The sequence below is a fragment of the Plectropomus leopardus genome, chromosome 3, assembly GCF_008729295.1.
Source record: "Plectropomus leopardus isolate mb chromosome 3, YSFRI_Pleo_2.0, whole genome shotgun sequence".
Lineage (NCBI taxonomy): Eukaryota > Metazoa > Chordata > Actinopteri > Perciformes > Serranidae > Plectropomus > Plectropomus leopardus.
The window spans coordinates 24,104,866-24,125,162 of NC_056465.1; the positions used below are offsets into that span (position 1 = coordinate 24,104,866).

The 20,297-nt window shown below is 36.9% G+C and overlaps 2 protein-coding genes across 3 annotated transcripts; one reads left to right on the plus strand and one right to left on the minus strand.

Annotated features, from left to right (window-relative positions):
• Positions 1-1,518: 1,518 nt before the first annotated feature.
• On the minus strand, positions 1,519-12,077 carry LOC121941382 (serine/threonine-protein kinase NIM1). Of its 2 annotated transcripts, XM_042484170.1 has the most exons (5): positions 12,058-12,077; positions 9,927-10,025; positions 6,655-6,960; positions 5,280-5,548; positions 1,519-2,271 (listed from the first exon to the last, which is right to left on the minus strand). In XM_042484170.1, the coding sequence occupies exons 2-5, from the start codon at positions 9,946-9,948 to the stop codon at positions 1,519-1,521; spliced, it is 1,350 nt and encodes a 449-aa protein (XP_042340104.1). In that variant the 5' UTR covers positions 9,949-10,025; positions 12,058-12,077. The 2 variants fall into 2 exon arrangements, with proteins under 2 accessions (XP_042340104.1, XP_042340105.1); XM_042484171.1 differs by lacking the exon at positions 12,058-12,077 and having other exon boundaries at positions 9,927-10,026.
• A 239-nt stretch (positions 12,078-12,316) lies between these two features.
• On the plus strand, positions 12,317-15,063 carry pole4 (polymerase (DNA-directed), epsilon 4, accessory subunit). Its single transcript, XM_042484015.1, has 4 exons — positions 12,317-12,707; positions 14,120-14,204; positions 14,504-14,545; positions 14,782-15,063. The coding sequence occupies exons 1-4, from the start codon at positions 12,459-12,461 to the stop codon at positions 14,793-14,795; spliced, it is 390 nt and encodes a 129-aa protein (XP_042339949.1). The 5' UTR covers positions 12,317-12,458; the 3' UTR covers positions 14,796-15,063.
• Positions 15,064-20,297: the final 5,234 nt, after the last annotated feature.

Below are 20,297 nucleotides of genomic sequence, written 5' to 3' on the forward strand. Positions count from 1 at the left end.
TCACATAATAATACGCTCCATACCACGACAGCATCAAAAATTTAATTGCAAGAAAAATGCCTTTAAACACAGCAACACGCATCCGCCTTTTTTAAAAAAGCTGATGTGAAATCAGGCATTTCAGGCTGCAACAATCCCCAAAACAGCCCTTGAAATCCTGGAGAGACTGACCCATTTTAAGCCAAACAATAATGTTTTTTTTTTTTCTAAAACGAACCACATATTTTTATAGCCTAGACCTAAAGAGGTAAACCAAAAAACAAAAATTGATTTTCACTCTCAATCTAACTTTATTTTGAAAAGACATGCAGGCATTTAATGAGCAGAAACTGTACATTTCCTGTAAAAATGGAGGCTTTGGATTTTGAAAAGACACAATGCATGTAATTACCGTAAACTGACGTGCTGTCCCTAATACTTAGAGCATCGTAGTGTGACATATAGGGCCACTGACCAAGTGTCAGTATTTGTCAAGTTAGGAGTGAGAATGTGTAGCAACAACACAATTAAGCGCTCTTTAATGCTCAACTTTTGAGACAGACATGGACGGAGTCCTCCGTCCGTACTCTGCGGTCATTTTGTCCGTATTTGTGCACGTTTTCTGCACAGATACAGATGTGACAGAGCAGTAACGACGGAGATCGTGGCGGCAGTAAAGCATGGTTCAAGTGAGATACGATCGTAAGAGACAACGAAGATATTCAAAAAATGGTAACATATTGAAAAGACTTCTCTAACCACATGTTGCGATGTATTTAATGGCCTCACGGACCTACAACGCTGCCTCCATTAAATTGTACATTATCATGACCTCCTTCGCTGTCGCCTCATTTGTTGGCTGTGTCCTACCATCAGAAAGGACACATGGAAGTGTGAGGGCTATGACTCTCACAACCTTTGAAACGGACACACATATTTTCGTATGTAAAGGGAGTTTAAATGAGCCTCAAGACGACTGTAAACTGGTTTTACAGTTTTTCTGTTGTTCTGGCCTCATGTGATCCTAATTTTGTTCTGTGCCTAATGGTGTTTTTCCCAGGAAATTTCTCAAAGTCTCAAGCTTCATTTCAGTTACCCAAGCTTGTCCTCAGTGTTTATCTTATTAGGATTACCTGTAGCTCTGGATTAGTTGGGTAGATTTATACCTGACTGAAAGGGATTGGAAGATGCTGATAGTCATACAGTGATTGATGAATGTTGTGCGTCAGTAAGCTTTTGTTGGTGAATAATTAGAACACAAAGCCATAGCTAATTACTTGAGATGTGCCCTAGCCCCTAAGCCATAATTGACTTACACCGTGGGTCAGAAGAGCCCTCCAACTCCGACCTCAGACTCCTTTTGACATTTCTACATTTCCGCAGTATTGCTCAACAGAACTTGAGTATTTCTCAGCATGTAACAAAACGCCTCGCAGATGAAAGGAGCCTGAAGTGATTGAGAGAGTGTCAGTAAACACATGGACGTGTGTTTCTGATAAAGTGCCACAGCTAAAGCAAGTCCAGTCCAAATACTCCTCCTCACAGTAAAACACAGACAGCTGTGGGAGTGTGTTTGTCCACTGGTGTCACAGACCACGGCTTCTGACTCCCGTACTCATCAGGGTGAAGCGCTGAGTAACCCACAGCCTCCACTGACCTCCTCTTCTGCACCCGATGGAGAAGGATCCGGTAGGTCCCCGTCAACGGGCTCCTACAGTCCACGCAGGGATTATTTTGGAAATGGACTGTCACAATACCCAGATCTGACAGCAAGCTCTTCACCTCCTGCTCCTCCACACACAGAGCCTGGTTGTCCTGGGCAAAGTGGGCTGGGGACTGCGTTAACATGACATATGGACCGGGGTACTCAATCCCCTTCAGCCAAGTACTGTTAGTAATCTGTGTGAGAGACGAGCGGTCGACAGGCACAGGCCGCAGCATGCCCTTAATGACCAGCTGGCACGCATCGGGCACATAAGCAGGGATACTGTACGCCCCCTGGAGGATGCAGCGCTTCAGCCTCCCCATGTTGTCCCCGAAGAAGGGCATGGTGGCCGTCACCATGAAGTACAACAGAATACCTAAAGCCCAGGTGTCTGAATAGCGTCCAATGTAACCTTTGTCCTTGAACAGTTCAGGAGCAGCGTATGGGGGTGAGCCGCAGAAGTTGGTGAGGAGGTCATTAGGGCCCGTCTCTGTGCTGAAGCCGAAATCTCCGACCTTGATGCAGTAGCTGGTGGTGTAGAAAATGTTCTCCGCCTTAAGGTCTCTGTGGACGATGTTGTTGTCATGCTGAAATATCACAAGGAATAGGAAATCTCAGAACGGGTTCTGTTTTAACATTTTACATGCACTTTTGAGCAAAGAAACTACTGACAATCACTGAAAATATAGAACAACAATAAGCACTTTTATATTTTCATTGTTATTACTTGTCATTGCTCCAGTTTAACATATTTTAAAGCACTGTACAAATAGCATTCTATGAATTTTTGTTATCATTAGGGACTGTTTGTTATGTATCATGGAGCAGGTGGTGCATGTCAAAGAAGTTTTTAAGGACTAAAGCAAGACTTGTGTTGTTTTTTTTAAAATTTTGCTTTAGGTTAGCAAAGTACAACTTTAAATGGCTGTATTTTGTATGTATTTTAAATACCCATTGAACCCTAAATTCTGGGTTTGAAATGTTTGCTTTAATAATCACTAAAATTGAACTGTAAAAACAGAAATTATTGTAAGATTTTCAGATTCCCACAGTATCTGAAAACATTGTTCCATCATCAAAATCACTTTATTCTACAAGTCTCACTTAAAATGGTTATTTATGTTTTCCCCCAGTCACTCAGGGAGGCTCAAGGAAAAATATTTGTAGCTTTTGGCAGGGCCAATTTAAAAAAAAAAAAAGGAAGTCATACCCCAGCCATTCCCTCCTCTGATAAATAAAGTACAGTGGGGGGATATAACTGAGTACATGTACTCAAGTCATGTCTCCGAGTACATATTTGAGGCACTAATAATGGCAATTTCTTCTTTTTTTATGCTTTTTACCTCACTAAATTTCTGAGGTCAACTTACTTTTTAACTCCACTACATTCATCTTTCGAGCTACACCCAAAGTTTATTTTCATTGTTGATTATCTGTCAATTATTTTACTGATTAATCAATTAGTTGCTCAAGAACAACTAATTCCTGAAAAAACATTGATCAGTGTTTCCCAAAGCCCTAGATGATTCTCAAATGTCTTGTTTGGATACAACAAGTCGATATTCACTTTACTGTCATAGAGGAAAGAAAACATTCACATTTATGAAGCTGGAATCAGACATTTTTTTCTGTCTTAAAAATTACTCTAACTGATTAATCGATTATCAAATAAGTTGGGGGTTAATTGAATAATTAACAACTAATTAATTAATAATTTCGGCTCTTTTTATCTTAAATTTGTAGTTACTACTTACTTTCCAGTTAAGATTTGACATGAAAAACATTTTGTAAACTTATTAAGTACAATATGTTGTTAAACGTTACACTAGTAAAATAAAAAAGTCAAGAACAAAATAACTGTAATTTTTTTCCTTTCTGGTCCCATTATAATCTCACGGCCAGTTACATTCATCTTGAGACTCTTTGGAGGGGTCTGACCCTGAGATCGGCGGTTTTAGAATAGATTTTAAAATCCAATTATTGGTGTCTTTTCTCTTAAAGGATTAGTGCCTGAAGACTTGTCAGACATGGTCTTAGCGTATGCTCCCCCGGATCACTCAGGTCCTCTGACACTAGCCTTTTAGGTGTTCCTGGGTGAGGACAAAGTTATACAGGCAGCCGGTATTTAGTGTAATAGTCTGCCGGAAGAGCTGAGGGCATCACAGTCTTTCAAAAAGGGAATTCTCTTAATGTTAAATTTTAATTCTTTTGACAAGTATTGTTCATTTTTTTGCATCTACACCCTCCTATTTCCTATTTTATATTTTCCTTATATTGCCTTTTTATCCATTGTATTACTGTATTGTCCTTGATTTTATATATTTTTTTATTGTTTTGCTGTATTTTTGTACTTTTATTATATTGTTGTATATTTGTTGTATTGTTAAGCACCTTGTTTTGCAATTTTGCATGAAAGGTGCTGTATAGATAAATAAAGTTGCAGGGAAAGAGAAGGGGGGGGGGGGGTGGGCGCAACAATAACATTAAATTTTTGACAATTCAAACATAATTTACTGAAAATACTTCTGTACTTTTACTTAAGATTTTCTGATTTTATTTTAACATTTTTGTTCTGGTATTTTTACTTAGGTTGATCTGTGTTCTTTCTCCAACTATAGACAACAACTCTCATTACAGATGCTCTCTGACAACAAGTCTTAAATGGTTGTGCGATGTTGTAAAATGTTTGTTTGCAGAAGTAATCTTACTATCAAAGACAAAACAAGATTAATTTTGTTATTCTGAATAAAAGTCCTGAGTAATACGGCGCTATGGTAGCTTCAGGGTCTATTGTAATTAAAACATTCCTGATTTAAGGCTGACTGAGAACCATTTGTTACTTGTCTTATCCCCTTCACTTCCTGTCACCTCTCTACTGGCCACTATAAAAGTAAAGGCAACCCCCCCCCCCCAAAAAAAACACCTATAAATCTATGCATGTAAATAAACGTATAATTAATAAAGTTAAAACATTGATAGACTGAGCCTTTAAACAGTTAACATTTGAAACCTGGATCAACATCACTTTTCTTGTGCTGTTCTCAGACACCTTTCCCAAGTATTTAAACCTCTGGACCCTGAACTAATTGCTTTAATTTCTTTCAAAGGCATGTGGGACAAGGCAGCTTGGCAGGAAACGTCTCGCAAATTGCAAGAAATTAGTAGATTTTGAAAAATATTTTTCCAAAGAAAAATGTCCAAAGAACTTAATATAGTAATTGTATATTTTAAATTATTTCTACAGAATTATTATTATAATTATTGTTGTTGTTGTTATTAATATTATTATTACTATTTTAAGCAGTTTTTTTTAGGTCATTGTCTTGATTTTTTATTTTCCCTTTATGCTGTTGTTTTGTTTTGTTTTATTTTTGTTGTTGCAATTTTTTAGGTTAGCTTTCTTTCCTGTTTTACTAATTTCTCACTAATTTCTAAGACTTTTCTTCTTAAGTTGCTTAGTAAATTGACGCAGCTCTAACTCAATTTGATCAAGTAAATCATGTGAACCATGAATGCGTCACATTTCCATGATATGAGGAACAGACTGAGTACAACTGTGCAGTCGATGATGATTAAGGCCGACACTGGAGCTCACCATGTGTTTAACAGCAGAGACAATTTGTGCAAAGACCAGCTTGGATTCCAGGTCGTTGAGTTTGCCTCTGCCGGTGACTCGGGAGAACAAGTCTCCGCTGCTGCCGTACTCCATCACCAGGTACAGCTTTCTGCTGGTCTCCATCACCTCGTACAGTCGCACAATGTTGGGATGGCACAGCTTCTCCATGCAGCTGATCTCTGAGGACATCATCGGGTGGCTCCTCTTGTCCAGCCGCAGCTTGTCCATGATTTTGACAGCGACTCTCTCTGAGACAGAAGAGGAGGGGGGGGATTACATGTCAGTGAAGGGTTTAGAGAGGGTCTAACACGGTGGCAGGTCAAGATGAGGACATACGTACTTAAGAGATTTCAACACATGAGATTGTTACATGCACACGAGAAGAAGAGGACAGGGAATGTGTTTTTGGCTTCTCTTTAATTGGAAGATTGTGGCAATATTATTTTAAGGTATGGCAAAAATGTGGCTACGAACCAAGAACCCCCTGACTGTTCGACCGTAACTCACAAGGCAGTTCAGCAAAAAAAAAAAAAATGCAGTGCAGGGGTCGGGGAAAATCTGATGTGATCAGAAAGGCTTATTCAGGAGGGGGCCAGTTTACTGACATGGGCATTACTCACAAACCCTTAATATTATTCATATGTCAAACTGTGTACATAACAGAAAAGGCTAAACTGTGGCTGCCCCAGGACAGCAGGCAATGTGCTTCCAGTTGGATTAAAGATTCATTATCTTTAGACCAAAACATCAATTAACCATCAGCCCCCTTGGTATCCATAAGCTCAACACACAAACCCAAAATACACCTTTCTGGTTCCAGGTCTTGGTGATACTGAGAAATATTTAATGAGGCATAAACTGGAAAAAAGCTTTTTTGTTGCCCATTATTTGTTTTTTCTACCATTTTTAGAGCTGCCCCTGAAAATCAAGAGATCAGTCTGAGGCCTGAAAGTAGAGCTGTCATTTGTTTTGTTTTTCTGTTTGTTTTTTTGTCAGTGTGCAGTGAAGGCCTATTATATAATTTGGTGTTTAGGCTCTTTTTTGTAGTGTGGGAAAAAAATGTAAACCAATGTCACAAATAAAAATATGGATTAAAAAAAACATGATTGAAATTGATGAAAGACTTGACCTATTGGATGTAACAGTGTAAATTCTTAGTTTTTACTGTTGTGTTTGGCATGAATTTCTGTAATAAAATAAGCTTGAGTCACAGGTCTCTGTAGCTTTGTGCTTTCAAACAATGTACAGTTTGCAAAGGCAGTGTGAGGATTGATAAAAAATGTTTGCTAAGAGCTAAAAGAGAAACAATGAATAAATGAGGATACGGCTACATAAATAACTGATGATTCCTGACCTTTTGTTAAGGCGTGGATGCCCAACCTGACCGTGGAGAAATTCCCCTGCCCGACCTCTCCACGCAGCTCATAGAAGCCAACTCTTCGACCGAGCATCAGTTCGTTGACCACCCTCTCGTTGTGGGCCATGTCGTAGACGACCCTCTCAAACGGTGTCTGCTTCATTCTCTCTTCTTCGGTCAGTTGTGGGATGGCGGATACAGCAGCGGGGGCTGGGGTCTTTGGGGCTGTCTTTTCCAAAACTGGAGCCTCATCTTTGGATTTTTTGCTCCCTTTCTGCTTTGGCCACAAGCGTGCTTTGATGGCTTGGAAAGAAATTTAAGAAACTTTTAAGAACCAAAAAAGAGAATTTCAAAGCCGTGGTTTCTTTGCAGAGTCCTGTAAAAATGAGTCGGCAACACTGTGTGAAAGGAGTATATAGACCCGGTTTCACATAACAGTATTAAACAACAGTGGCGCCCCTAGAAATTGTTCATAGGGGGGTCCAGATGGGGCCACTGAAAAATTTGGGGTGACACAAAGCAATTGGCTTATGCTGTTGAAGTATAGAGGCTAGTTAAAAACTATGTCAGTCTGTTAGTGTTAGTAATTGCTGATGTGTACAGACTTATACCAGTACAGTTAACATTTTCACTTCAACAACAATCTTATTTTAATGTGTTATGCATCTTTACATGAGCTAGCTGATTCATTCTTCAAATAAGCTGGCTGTCCTTTTCTTTAAAAAGACAAATATACAGCTTTCATTTGAAGGAGTACATAAAACATCAGAATAACTTTTCAAAACTGCTTTAAATGTGTGAATAACATTGTGTATATTTTAGTGCACTCTATTTTATGACCTTTCATGACTTATATAAAGTATGTAAAGTGTATTTGAGAGCTATGAAAGCCTTCTCAAGTTTAGAGGAGACTCTTGGGTACTTACAGAACCCTTTTACAGTTCAAGCGACCCCTTTGAAAATAGACACATCAGTTGTTAATATACCAAAATTTAGCCTAGCTTTAGAGCATTATTAAGCCCCGTGGTTGGTACCAATGGATGCGTTGTCTATTTTCACAAGATGCCACTTCCTTGAAAAATGCTGTCTTGAAAAATGAGGCAGTAATTGTATTGGGGGCCCAGCCCCCCACTGGTTACTGGGACACTGATAAACAGCAGTAATATCAGGATAAATATACTTTCTATTCAGTAATCGGTACTGCTAACACTACTTTCATTGGAAGAAAAAGCCAGGTTATTTTTGTACCGGACCAAGAAGTCTTACTGAGGTCAATGTGTGGCTGTTCTATGTAGAGAGCATCTGTAATGAGATTGACCTCCATGTAAATTTACTTTAGCCGGCATGTTGTAAAACGTCTGGCCTCTTTCGCAACAGTCCTAACCTGGTTTTATCCCTAGCTGTGCTTCATTTATAAGTTGTTGGTGTCTATTATAAGATGGATGATAATAATAACTGATAATGTCGATTTTAAAATCTTTGCAAATATACTAATTTCATTTTATTTTTTTGTTTTTTTATGGCATACAGTGTACGGATGAACTGACATTAAATCTATTCTCAGGATTTACGGTGAGCGGTCATTAGCATTTTATTTGACTTCGCACATATTTGTGGTTGTGTTGTTGGGACTGGCACTTTATCAGCCCTGAAGACAGATGCTGATATTATCAGTTTTAACATGTTTGCTTTCATTTTTAATTATGAACAAAAGCAGGATGTGTTGAGCTTTCCTGTTTTTTTTAATGTTCTGGGAATACATTCTTATTCTCTGCACATACTTCTCAAGTCTCAACATGTTTCTTTTATCAACTGGCCAAAATGTTCATGTTTTCCCATCAGGACAGTAGCTTGACTTTTTCTTTATATCCTGTGTCTTTTGTTTTCACAGGAAACTACTGATTAAGGTTTCAACATTACACAATGAGCAGTGACCAGCAGGGTCAGACTAACTTGTTCATCTGTCATGGCTGAAAGGTCATGTGGGCATCTCATGAGGCAAATACAACCTATTCAGATGACAGCACGTGTGGGAAAATGGGTTACTGAGCTTAATGAAGTAGACAAAGGTTACTGACAATGATAACTGATATTAAGATCCTGTAAATCTATAGTGTAGTGAAACTGCTCCTCCTCCTGGTCACTGCGTGCTAAATTTAGTCCCTGGTAGGCTTAAAGTGACTGGGATTACAGCTTCTTTTAGAAACCGTATTAGTGGGTCTCGTCAGTTTGAAATGGATAGAATTAGACTATGAAATAAGTTCAAACTAAACTTTTTTGCTATACTTTTGCTATTGCTGCACTTTCTTGTACTGTGTTAATATGCTCTATTGTGTAAATGTTACTGTTTCTTTTTTTTTTTATCAGGAAACACTATACATTTACTTCAGCAAATTATGTAGATAAAACTGATTTGGCAAATTTGAAACAATTTTAGGCTAAATATGTCTGTAGCTACACAGCCATTCTGCAGTTTAAATGAGCTATAAATATAAAATACTCATTGTAAGGTGGTAAAAATGTACTGGCAGTAGTGACAGTTGATAAATATTTCACTAGTGCCTTACAGATTGATTAAAAGCCATTCATGGGAAGTATTTTTGGGTTGCCAGGTTATGAAGAATACTTTTGGCTGATGTTTATCCTTCCTTTTTGCTAAAAGTGCAGTATCTTGGTAAACCATAACTTTATGATAATATGAGATTTCACTTTCTAATAAGCTGCCGTCTTTACCTCAAGGGTTTACAATAGACCTTTTATACAGCAGACATTTAGACTTGCTCTTGTAGAAAAAGCACAGGTGTCACTGATGGCGTTATAAACAACTGCATTTCATCGAGGTGGGCGAGTTTCAGGGTGATGGGACTGTGCGTGCTAACTCACCGTCACAGTTTACTGGAACATTTAGTGGAGCTGAGCCACTGTTAACAAAATCAGTTTCATATGTGAAAGTCCAAATGAATGCCAAGAAAAACGGCTGTTATCCACATTACTGTTGAATTTATAAACAAAAACATTTGTGATGCTGGAGGACCAATACGATTCATTCATTCATGATTTGGTAATGTCAAAGCCAATAACTGATTAATAAAGCATAAGTTCATTTATTTGCCATTAACGAAGCCATGAATTTCAGATTATAAACTCTTTATGAAGAGTGCCTTACTACAAAGTGATATTGGCATTTTTAAACAATACTTTCTGAAAACATTTCCACAAATCCATTGAGACAGAAATATTAGAAAAGTATACAAAGCAGATGCATTTACCTGGGAGCTGCGGGTCCTTCATGTCTGTCCCTCAGGCTCACCTGGCTGCGACTGAATATGTGAATGGAGCCTCCGAGGACTAAATCGCTCCTCACAATCCTATTAACACAGTGTATTAGTGGACTGCTCATTGGGTTATCTGACACACACGAAAACAATGGAAATGCTGTATAAACACTTCTAGAGAATAAACTCATCACCACTCAAAGTAATGTCCATACTGAATAACTGGTGGGAATTAATAGATGTACGCTATAAGATAAATGTACACCTATAGTACATTAAATGTAAACCTTTTTGTGAAACATACAAGTGGAGACACACTCTCACAGGCACAGAAACATATCCAGATGTACTCATTAATCACATTTATTTTATTTTCACTGACTGTCCATTTGTTTGTATTACTACTACTACCACAAATATTGACTCAAACACTTTTTTTGCCCAAACCATCTCCATGCAGCTACTTCCCCACAGTAATAATAAACAGCTTCTCCATGCACATTCAGTTAATCTCTCTTTCAATTTTCTGTTATTCACCTGTGCCGACCCCCCCTTCCTATCTATATTTGACCTGTTTCTTTGTTAATGAAGTTTTATTTTTAAAATTTTATTTAAAAGATGTGAAAGTCTAAAAATTATTATTATAATTATTATTACTAGCCTATTATTAAATCTGTCTTAAATGTTTAGCATGAAGTGAAACCACAGTCATATAACAAATATCAACTATGAATTAATTTATTTAAACATTACACATATAAGCACTAAATATAAGGGTAAATAAGGGAGCTCCCTGTATTTCAACAAGTTAGAAGATAATTAGTTTAAAGGAGGGAAAAAAGAAAACCTAAGGTAAAGAGGTTATTTCATTAATTAATCTCAATACTTTGGGTCCTTGCTGCTTCTTTGTTTAGCTAATCTAACCCTCAGGGGGTCTCAGGGTGCTGTGATCATTTTGGGAATGACTAAGCAGTATTTTCAGACTCACCTCACTTTTTTGTATTCAACTTAAGTTCAGCTCTTATAATATATATGTAGTATATATTTCATGAATATTCTTGAATTCCTGTCTTTTTATAACAAGTAAATGACGCTTGTGTTAAAAAAACAACAACAACAAAAAAACATGGCCTTACACATTGTGATGATTTTTTTTAGGTATCCTGAGATGATTCTGTTAAGTCTTAGGGATGTAAGAAGCTCAGACACTTTCATCTGCTTAAGGTGGACAATTAACCCTTTAACACCTGAACCGTCGTCAGTTTTCTTGTGCTGCGTTCTGATGCATTTTACAAGCATTAAGACCTCTGAAACTTGGGGGGAAAAAAAAGATTTCTTAAAAAAAAGAAAAGGTGATGAGCAACTTGCCATAAGGTGCCCTGCAAACTGCAAGAAGTAATAAGGGATTAAATCTGTTTGGTCGTTTGTTTTTTAAAAGGAGAGATTAAATTATTAGCAGTATATTTTAAAAATAGGGGACATTTTCAGAAAATATAATAATATTTATGTTTAAAATGATGTCACGGAAATATGTACACATTTGTATATTAGCACTTTTTTCAAGTAATCCCTTTCAATTTTATTCTTGTTTTTTTATTATTGTATTTGTGCTAATTGTCAGGCCATTTTCCCTTTTTATTGATGTCTTTTCCAATAATATTTCGTGCTAATTTTGAGTAATTTCTTGTCAAGTTTCAAGTTGACTAACAAAAAATAAAAATAAAAAACACTAATTTGCTCAGGTTTGTAAGGGAGTTAAAGAGCTAAAGACTTAACATAACAGTGTAATGTAGATGTGATCAAGATGGTGAATATACAGAGAATTTAGAGAATTAGCTTTGGCATTTCCACAGGAGTTGCTGAACACCAAAACAGGGCTAAAAGTCGAGTTAATATTGAACTTACATCCTTTGGGGAACCAGAAACATGATTCCTAAAGAATGCTTGTTCTGCTCAAAGTCTGCAAGCTATGCAAAAAAATGTTAATTGTTTACCATATTAACTAAACTTTATGAAGGTAAAACATGACACGGTTGTGTTTACAGTTTGTTTCGACTGCCCCCAAGTGGAAAGAAAGGTTTCAGAAAGTGAGTAAATTTAGATTTTATCCACTTAAATTTATTACCGGTTAAAGTAAGACGATAACATTCCTAATCCACTGTCTTCTTTTCAAAATAAATTAAAATATCAGATTCATTCACGCCACCCAAATCAGCAATACCTTTGTGACATTTCTTCACTATATAATCGTCAGGGAACTTGTTTTGATTGACGTTCGCTTTTATCCAATAGCCATACGTTGGCTCACATTCTGGCCAATCACAGACCACGATTAGTTGGCGGGAGAGGAAAAGGCGGGACTTCAGAGTACCTGGCTGACGAATCAGCGCGGGCTTCTCCCCGAAGGACCGGAAGCACATGCAGGCGAGCTGTTGGTGATGTTGTTGTCATCTGTGACATGTTGCTAGAAAACGGTGGTGATTTGTGTGTTTTTTGAAGTAATACGACCGTGTAAGAAAACAGAGAATGGCAGCAACAGTGGCTACACCCGTCACCCCGGCAGAGCACGACCCTGACCGGTGTGGGAGTGAGGAGGAGAGCCGCGGGGCCGAGGGGGGGGGGGGGGGCAGCCAGCAGCAGCCAGGCCCCGCGGCCGCCGCGAGCCACAGCCGCCTGTCCAAACTGCCGCTGGCCCGCATTAAGGCGCTCATGAAGACCGACCCAGACGTGTCACTCGCCAGCCAGGAGTCTGTGTTCATCATCGCTAAAGCCACGGTAATTAAAAACAAACAAACAAAAAAAAATAACACAGAATTACTCCCGAGTACTCACAGTGTGATACTACTTAGATCTGATATCAAGCTAGCCAGTTAGTATATTTTCAGTCTGACTTAGCAGTATAAAAAATATCTGTAATATGTAACGATGGGATCGGTAAAGTTTGCAAAAAAAAACCTGAAACCCTTTGAAACTTGAGCAAATTGGCTTGATTTCTTTCAAGAGCATGGGAAGGAGGCAATTAGCAATTTAGGAAAAAATGACCCCAAATGTTACAAAAAAAAAAACTGGTACAAGAAATATACCTTGAAATTAGCCAATAAATAAATAACTAAACCTAACAACAAACCAAATTGTAACAAGAAAGAAAAAAACGGACAAGGAAATGACCTGGAAAAAAAGGTGCTTGAAAATCAAAATTATGCTGATTAATTAAATAATAATTCTGTAAAAATATTATAAGTATATAATAAAGATAATTCTTTTTCTCTATCTCTTTTTATCTTAATTTTTTTTTTTTTAAACTTTTTTTTTTTTTTACCATATTTTAGCTTGCAAAAACCAGGATCTCTTTATCTCTTGTATTGCGTTTAGACATCTTTCAGAAGTATTTAAACTTTTGAACCCTAAACAAATTGGTGCAATTTTTTCACAAATGGGAGAAAGGCAATCAGCAACTTGGCAAGAAAAGTTCCATATATTGCAAGAAATTGGAAGACTTATGAAATTATTTTAAAAAAAAAAAAATAAAATAAAAATAAAATAATAATAATAACAATTAAAAACCTTGTCTAAACCTTAAAAAAATGTCTTTGGGGAAAAAAAAGCTAGGGAAAAAAACTATATTTATAATTATCACAATTACACATTTACACTTTTTTAAATAAAATTCTGAGAGAGAATTTATAATTTTTAAGCACTTTTTCCACATCATTGCTTTGTTTATTTTTTTTTTTAACTTTTTTGTTTCTTTTCTCTTTTTTGTTATTGTTAATTTTTAAGTACTTTTCTGATACTTTATGCCATTTTCTTTTTCTTATGTTATGTTACTCATTGCCTCCTCCCTATTTTTTGTAAGAAGGAACCTCCTTTGCTCAATGCAAGCAGTGTGTAGGAATTTACATTTTTTTAAGTCTTTAGATTTCTAACTAAATAGGCAGAACGAATATAACAAGGTACAACAGGCAAATAAGTTTTTCCTATAACTGACAAAAAAAAGAAATCAAGTCAGGAATGTCAAATATCCTTTATAAAATCAGGTTCCATCTCCTTTGGGTTCATTTGGGTTCAGGTCCATGTTGAGATAGATAGCAAAATGTCTTTTAATGACAATATATACAGCGTACAATTACATCAGTTATTTCTATTAGTTAGAAATGACAGAACATAAATGCATTTCTCTCTTCCAGGAGTTGTTTGTTGAGATGATTGCCAAAGATTCCCTGGTGTACGCCCAGCAGGGGAAGCGGAAAACTTTGCAAAGAAAAGACCTGGGTAAGTGCTTTTAAGAAATTCTGAGTGCAGTTTGCAAATACACACAGTCCGTGGGCTAATAAAATGTTTTTGGTGTTATTGTACTTCAGCTGATGGACTCAGACCAGGTTGTGACAGTTTAGATTAGAGTGTTAAAATATAAATGATTTCTCACTTGAGTTGATATTGTGCTGATTGTAGAGAGAGGAGGTTGTTTTAATGTTAAGTTGGATGTTGACAAACCTATATTTTATAGCACAGCTTTGTTTTGATCTGTTTTTTAATCTTTCATTTCTCTTCTCTTTTTTTTATCTCCACAGACAACGCAATAGAGGCCATAGATGAATTTGCATTTCTTGAAGGTAAGTCTTGCCAGGACTTAAAAGTTTGCATTTTTTATATGCCTGAATTCAGTTAAATTCACCAGTTTCAACTTGAATAAACTTCCCACATGTAAAATAAGAATATCAACTATATAACATACAGCACGCTTATGCACACATGTGTAAATGTTATATAGACTTCATTGACCACATTTCTTTATTATTTTTTTATATCAGTATTCTTTGTTCTGATTTGTCTTTACTTTCCCCTGCAGGCACACTCGATTAAACGCTGCTTCAGAAGACGAGAACATTGAATATCCGCAACCATCCAAGAAATATTGTATTACAGGGACACAATGTCTTTGTTTTGAACATCCTTCTACTATACTTTTTTAAGTCAAACTCTCAAATTGGATATTTATAAATGCTTTTCTACAATGTGCCATTAAGATTTTTCATACTTAACTTTGAGGACTTCAGTGGGAATGTGTACATTTTTTGTAAATATTTGTGAAATACTACTGTACAATTGAATAAATGTAAGTTTTAAACAACTTGTTTCTGTCAGAATGAGTCCATCTTCATCAGTTTGTCACATCAGGATTTGCAATATAAACATTATTATTCCATCTGTGAAGTACCAGTTCTTAAGGGTTGCAGATTTTCCACACTGACAAAAAACGGAGACAGATCAAATTTAAATTTATTATTACATAAAACAAAAAAAGAAGAGGAAGACTATCCGCTGCACACTTTTAAACCCAATGTAAAACAATTAGTATTAAGTCCCAGGCTGAACTGGGATGATGATTCAGTCTGGGAATCTTGTTGCCATATCAGTTTTTTAAAAACAGTGCATCAGTTTGGGGAGGGTAATTGTGAAATTATGATGTGCTGGGGATGGCATAGCTTGCTTTTTTTACTACTTTCCTCTGAAGCTCCCTGTCTTTTTCTTTTGCCAATTTTGTTGAATTAAATGCAGCAGCTCACACACACCCTCAGAAAAAATAATCTGGAGTTTTATGGGAGTGGGCGCCAAATAAACTTTTGATCAGATTATCAAAAGATATGAGAGGCATATAAAGTGTGGCTGTCTTGCTCAGTAAAAACGGCATTATAGAGCTCATCGGGCTGAGGGGTAGCTTCTCCTGTTTAATGTCACATTAACCATCATCAAAGATGGATGAAAGTGTAGCTCCAAACTTTGACAGTAACTGCCTCATATTTAATTTATTCTGAAATATATTATGCTTCCACTCAATCAAACAGCTTGCAAATACGAAAAAATTGCAGGCGAGATATTATTAGATGAGATACAAGCAATGCTCACATTCACTCAGTTGGGAAACCACGTATTTATACATTATAACGTTGCTTATCTTCCTCCTGTCTTCCTAAACAGCTCAGGTGGATCATTGTTAACATTTTACACCGAAGTGTGTCAACACCTCTGTCCAAGGTGCTGATCCTGGACCTCCAGGGATGCAGGAGCTGTCCAGGGTACTGCCCTTGTTGACATGTTTAACTCTTTGAAACCTGAGCAAATTTGTTTGAATTCTTTAAAAAAAACATGGGGAGAAGGCAATAAGCAACTTAAAAAGACATGGCCCCAAAATTAGCAAGTAATAAGTAAGGTTACAAGAAAATCCAGAAAGAAAGAAAGAGAAGTGAAGTTAAAAAAAAAAAAAAATGACCCAGAAAAAAAAAAACTAAAAATATATGGGTTTTTTTTTTCCTTTTTTTCTAACACATTTAAATATATGTAATTAGACTGATTATGTAATATATGATAAAGAATATAACAGAGTAAAATATAACAAATTTTTAGGTCATTGTTTTTTTTCCACACTTTTTTTCCACAATTTTTACAAATTTTTAGGTCATTGTTTTTTTCACACTTTTGTTTTTCAATTTTTCACAATTTGAGGTTTATTTCTTGCCAAGTTGGTCATTGCCTTTTCTGTTATGTTTTTTAAAAAGAAATCAAGCAAGTTTGCTCAAGGTCCAAAGGGTTAAATAGCTTGTAAAAGGCGTACATGGAATCACAGGGTTTAATCTTAACTGGATTTGCTGAGGTAAACTGATTTTTTTTGTGGGAAAATTGGTGTTAAATTCTGCTTTTCTTGTTTGTTTATTCTGTTATTTCAGGGCATCACTATGATGTTTTTTTTTTTCATCTTGGTCGTCTCAATGCTAATTTGTCACTGTTACCTATTTTTACAGATTTAAATAGGCTGTTTCACATATGAATTGGGACAAAAGTACATAGACACAAATCATGTCAGTCTTTTTAAAAGAAGACACTGTAAGGTTGCCTGGGTTATTTTGCATTGCTGAAAGTTGGAGGGGCCCTGAGGGAGTTTACATACATCCCTGGTTACAGAATTTTTTACTCTGTCATATAATATATATATATATATATATATATATATATATATATATATATATATATTATAAAAGAGTAAAAATTTCAGAATGACGATATACCATATGATGTTTGTTTTTTAACATTAACATAATAACAAAATATTTGATACTGATCCTTTAAATTTGGTTGTTAAAGAATTGTGACTACAATATGTACAAAGTGGGAAATAAGTTTGTAAATACATTAAGGTTAGTTTTTACTGTTAGACAAACTATTTTATGGCAAAATCAAATGACTATAACAACTATTTCTTTTTGATTATTCAATGCACAGCCCTATGATTTTGCCAGTCTGACTAATTGATAACAGAGAGTTATGGCCAAATAATAATGACAACTGTGACACTTTTGGCATGTTTAATGATAGTCACACCACATTAACCAGGCATTAGTAAGGCATATTATTTCTCATTCACCATACTTTGAACAAGTATCAGGATGCAATCATTGCATATGGCATAAACCACCCCAGCATAATTTGGGAATGATACCAGTTGGTATATTTTCCCACTATGATCTATCCATCTGAAATGACAATGTGTACGTGATTACCCAAAATAGTTTTACTGTAAATTAAAACACTGACTGGAGTCTGCAAATAATGTTTCATCAGCCTTGAGGGGTAACTTACAGTCTGTAATTTCATTCATGTTAACAACTACTAAATCCCAGAGCTTTCAACATTTTTCATACAGTCTTCATTATTTTATAGAGGAACTTGGTTAGGACTGGTCAGTCACATACAAGACTGCATATACCACTGCAGTAGGAGTGATCAGTCACCACCTGACCACTCCTGCAGCAGTGGCATTTGCTGTTTGATCAGCAGTTGTATATTAATTTACTCCCCAGGCTAATGTAACATTATTTGCAGACTCCAGACAATGTTTTAATTTACAGTAAAACTACATTAGCTGTAATCAGTACATACCATCATTTCCGATAGATCATAGTGAGAAAATATATCTTGACATCTATCATTCCTACATTATGCCTGCTGGTACCAAATGGCTTATGCCACATGACAGTTACTCATTGTAATTATTTATTATGAATAGGCTAATAAAAAGATATGCCATATTTATGACTGGTTAATGGGCTGCGACATGGCCGATTAAATGATGTACAGTGTGATTGTGTTGATGTCACACATGCCAAAAATGACACAATAACTATTGTGGCTCTTCTGTCTGTTAACAATCAGTCAGACTGACTTTTTTTTTTTTTTTTTTTTTTTTATGGTGTGTAGGCCTACCACCAGACCTTAAAAAAATCTAGGGAAAACAGTGGGCATCTTAGCCCCATTAAATGTCCATGTACACACTAGTAGAACAACAAAAGCAACATGACCCCATTATGTCCAACAGGAAATAAATCAGAAAAAGACAAAACAATACCACCAACAAATAAAAACTCTGTGGACACTAGTGGTGGTTGCAAACAGTAGCCTAGCATTGAGCTTCGTGAATTAGGCTAAATAAGCCAACCCCACACATGCTGTAGCATCAGAATATAACCTAACCATCACAAGACAGACAACACGGAGCTGTTTAAACTTTAACTGCAGCAACACAAACACGTTACAGCAAAGAGGAGCAAAAGGAGGGACTGTAGGCTACACAACGTTGCCTGTAGTTGTTGTTAAAATCATTTTGAGTTGTTGCACTCACCTGTATGAGTCACTCTGAGCTGTGTCCACGCGAAGTCCCCCGTTTAGTCTGCGCTTTGTCAAACTTCTCTGCTCGTTCATTTTAAAGCCTAACGTGAATATAACAGTCCACTCGTCCTTTTTGTGCCGCTGCGCCCCACAAAGTTTTCCAAAATGTTGAGCTGACAGTCCGTTGAATGTAAAATCCCTCGAGTCAAAGCTCTGACGGACGCACGGGGACTTTAGCATGTTAAACTAGCACCTGCGGCTGCGTCACGCAGCGTCACAGATGTGTTGTTGGTCACGAGCGTACACGGCACGTTGAACAGTGAATGGGTCAATAATTAAGGTAGACGCAACCTTTCTTAGAGCTATGTCCAGGCACAGTAACGCTAACCATAACTTACACGTTAGCAAACGTTATTTGATTTAGTCGTTGCATTTGAAATATTCGCTACATGGATGTATTAGACCGGATGCGACTGCCACCCCCTGGTGGTGCGGCCTATATAAATGATACATTTAAATGTAGACAAAGATAGGCCTACATGAGAAATAGTAGACCGACTTTAAGTAAAATTACATATTTCCACAACTACAAAGAAGTACAAGTACACAAAACGACTTAAAGGAGCGAGAGCAAATGTATTAAATTATCTTAAACCCTGCTTTCAACTTAATTTGTTTCGAGCAGCCTAAAGTTTAAAGGCCTATGTGAGTATTAGTACACAGAAATCACCTTGGTTAAGAACATAAACTTAAAAGAAGCCTGCTGCAGATGGTTGATGTACTGCAGTGATTATTTAGAGCTCCTTTTTCCACTGGTGGTGAATCTGAAGTATTTGAAGTAAAACTAATCATTAACTGTGGTGGTTGCTGCAGCAACATTACCACCTAGTGGATATTTTTAATGTACTACATTAGCAGGGGTAGCTGCTTTATTGTTAGAAAAAGATTTCAGTTTTTGTATTGTAGTATGAAACTTGAAGAATCAGGTTCACAATAAACTACTACTGACACTCTTTGGCTCCATACCCAGAGTCCAGCGCAGATACTCACTCATTGGACACCACAGAGCCGCTCTCATACAGAAGCTGGAGAGCCACCAGTCAATCGATTGCATTGCTAGTGATAAAAACAGCTCATGAAAATACAACAAACAGCACTAACATAAATTCCTCAGAAGAAAACTATCGCTGACTACCTGACATCGTTCCCTCTGTGAGCAAAAGAGCCAAAGCACGCAGCAAGTATCTGCAGAAACAGACCAGGCTTCTTGCCAGCCTCCTGATTCATGCTCTCTTCCTTGACTGCACTCCCATTGGTACACCCAGAGCTGTTACTGTCCACATTCGACCTTCTCTACAGCCGACCATCCACGTCTTTGTATTTGGGATCTCCTTGAATGCCATAAATGTCACTGTCACTAATGCAATCACCAACCTCAGCCATGTGCAGCTTGTGCAGCAGGTCTTTGTAGAGGCCAGAATCTTTGTGGATGGCGTGGGACCGTCGACTGTGAGGATCAGTGATAATCATGGGGCCGTCAGTGCCATTCAGACCTATAAAAAATGTTGTTTTGCAATTCAGTGATGAACTTAGTCTGATTTACTTGCGCTTTTACAACTGCTAAGGTCAAATGTTTTGAGGCTTATATAGTCAGATAAATATAAAAAAAGGTAAATTATTTCAAATGTACATCTTAGTTGTCAG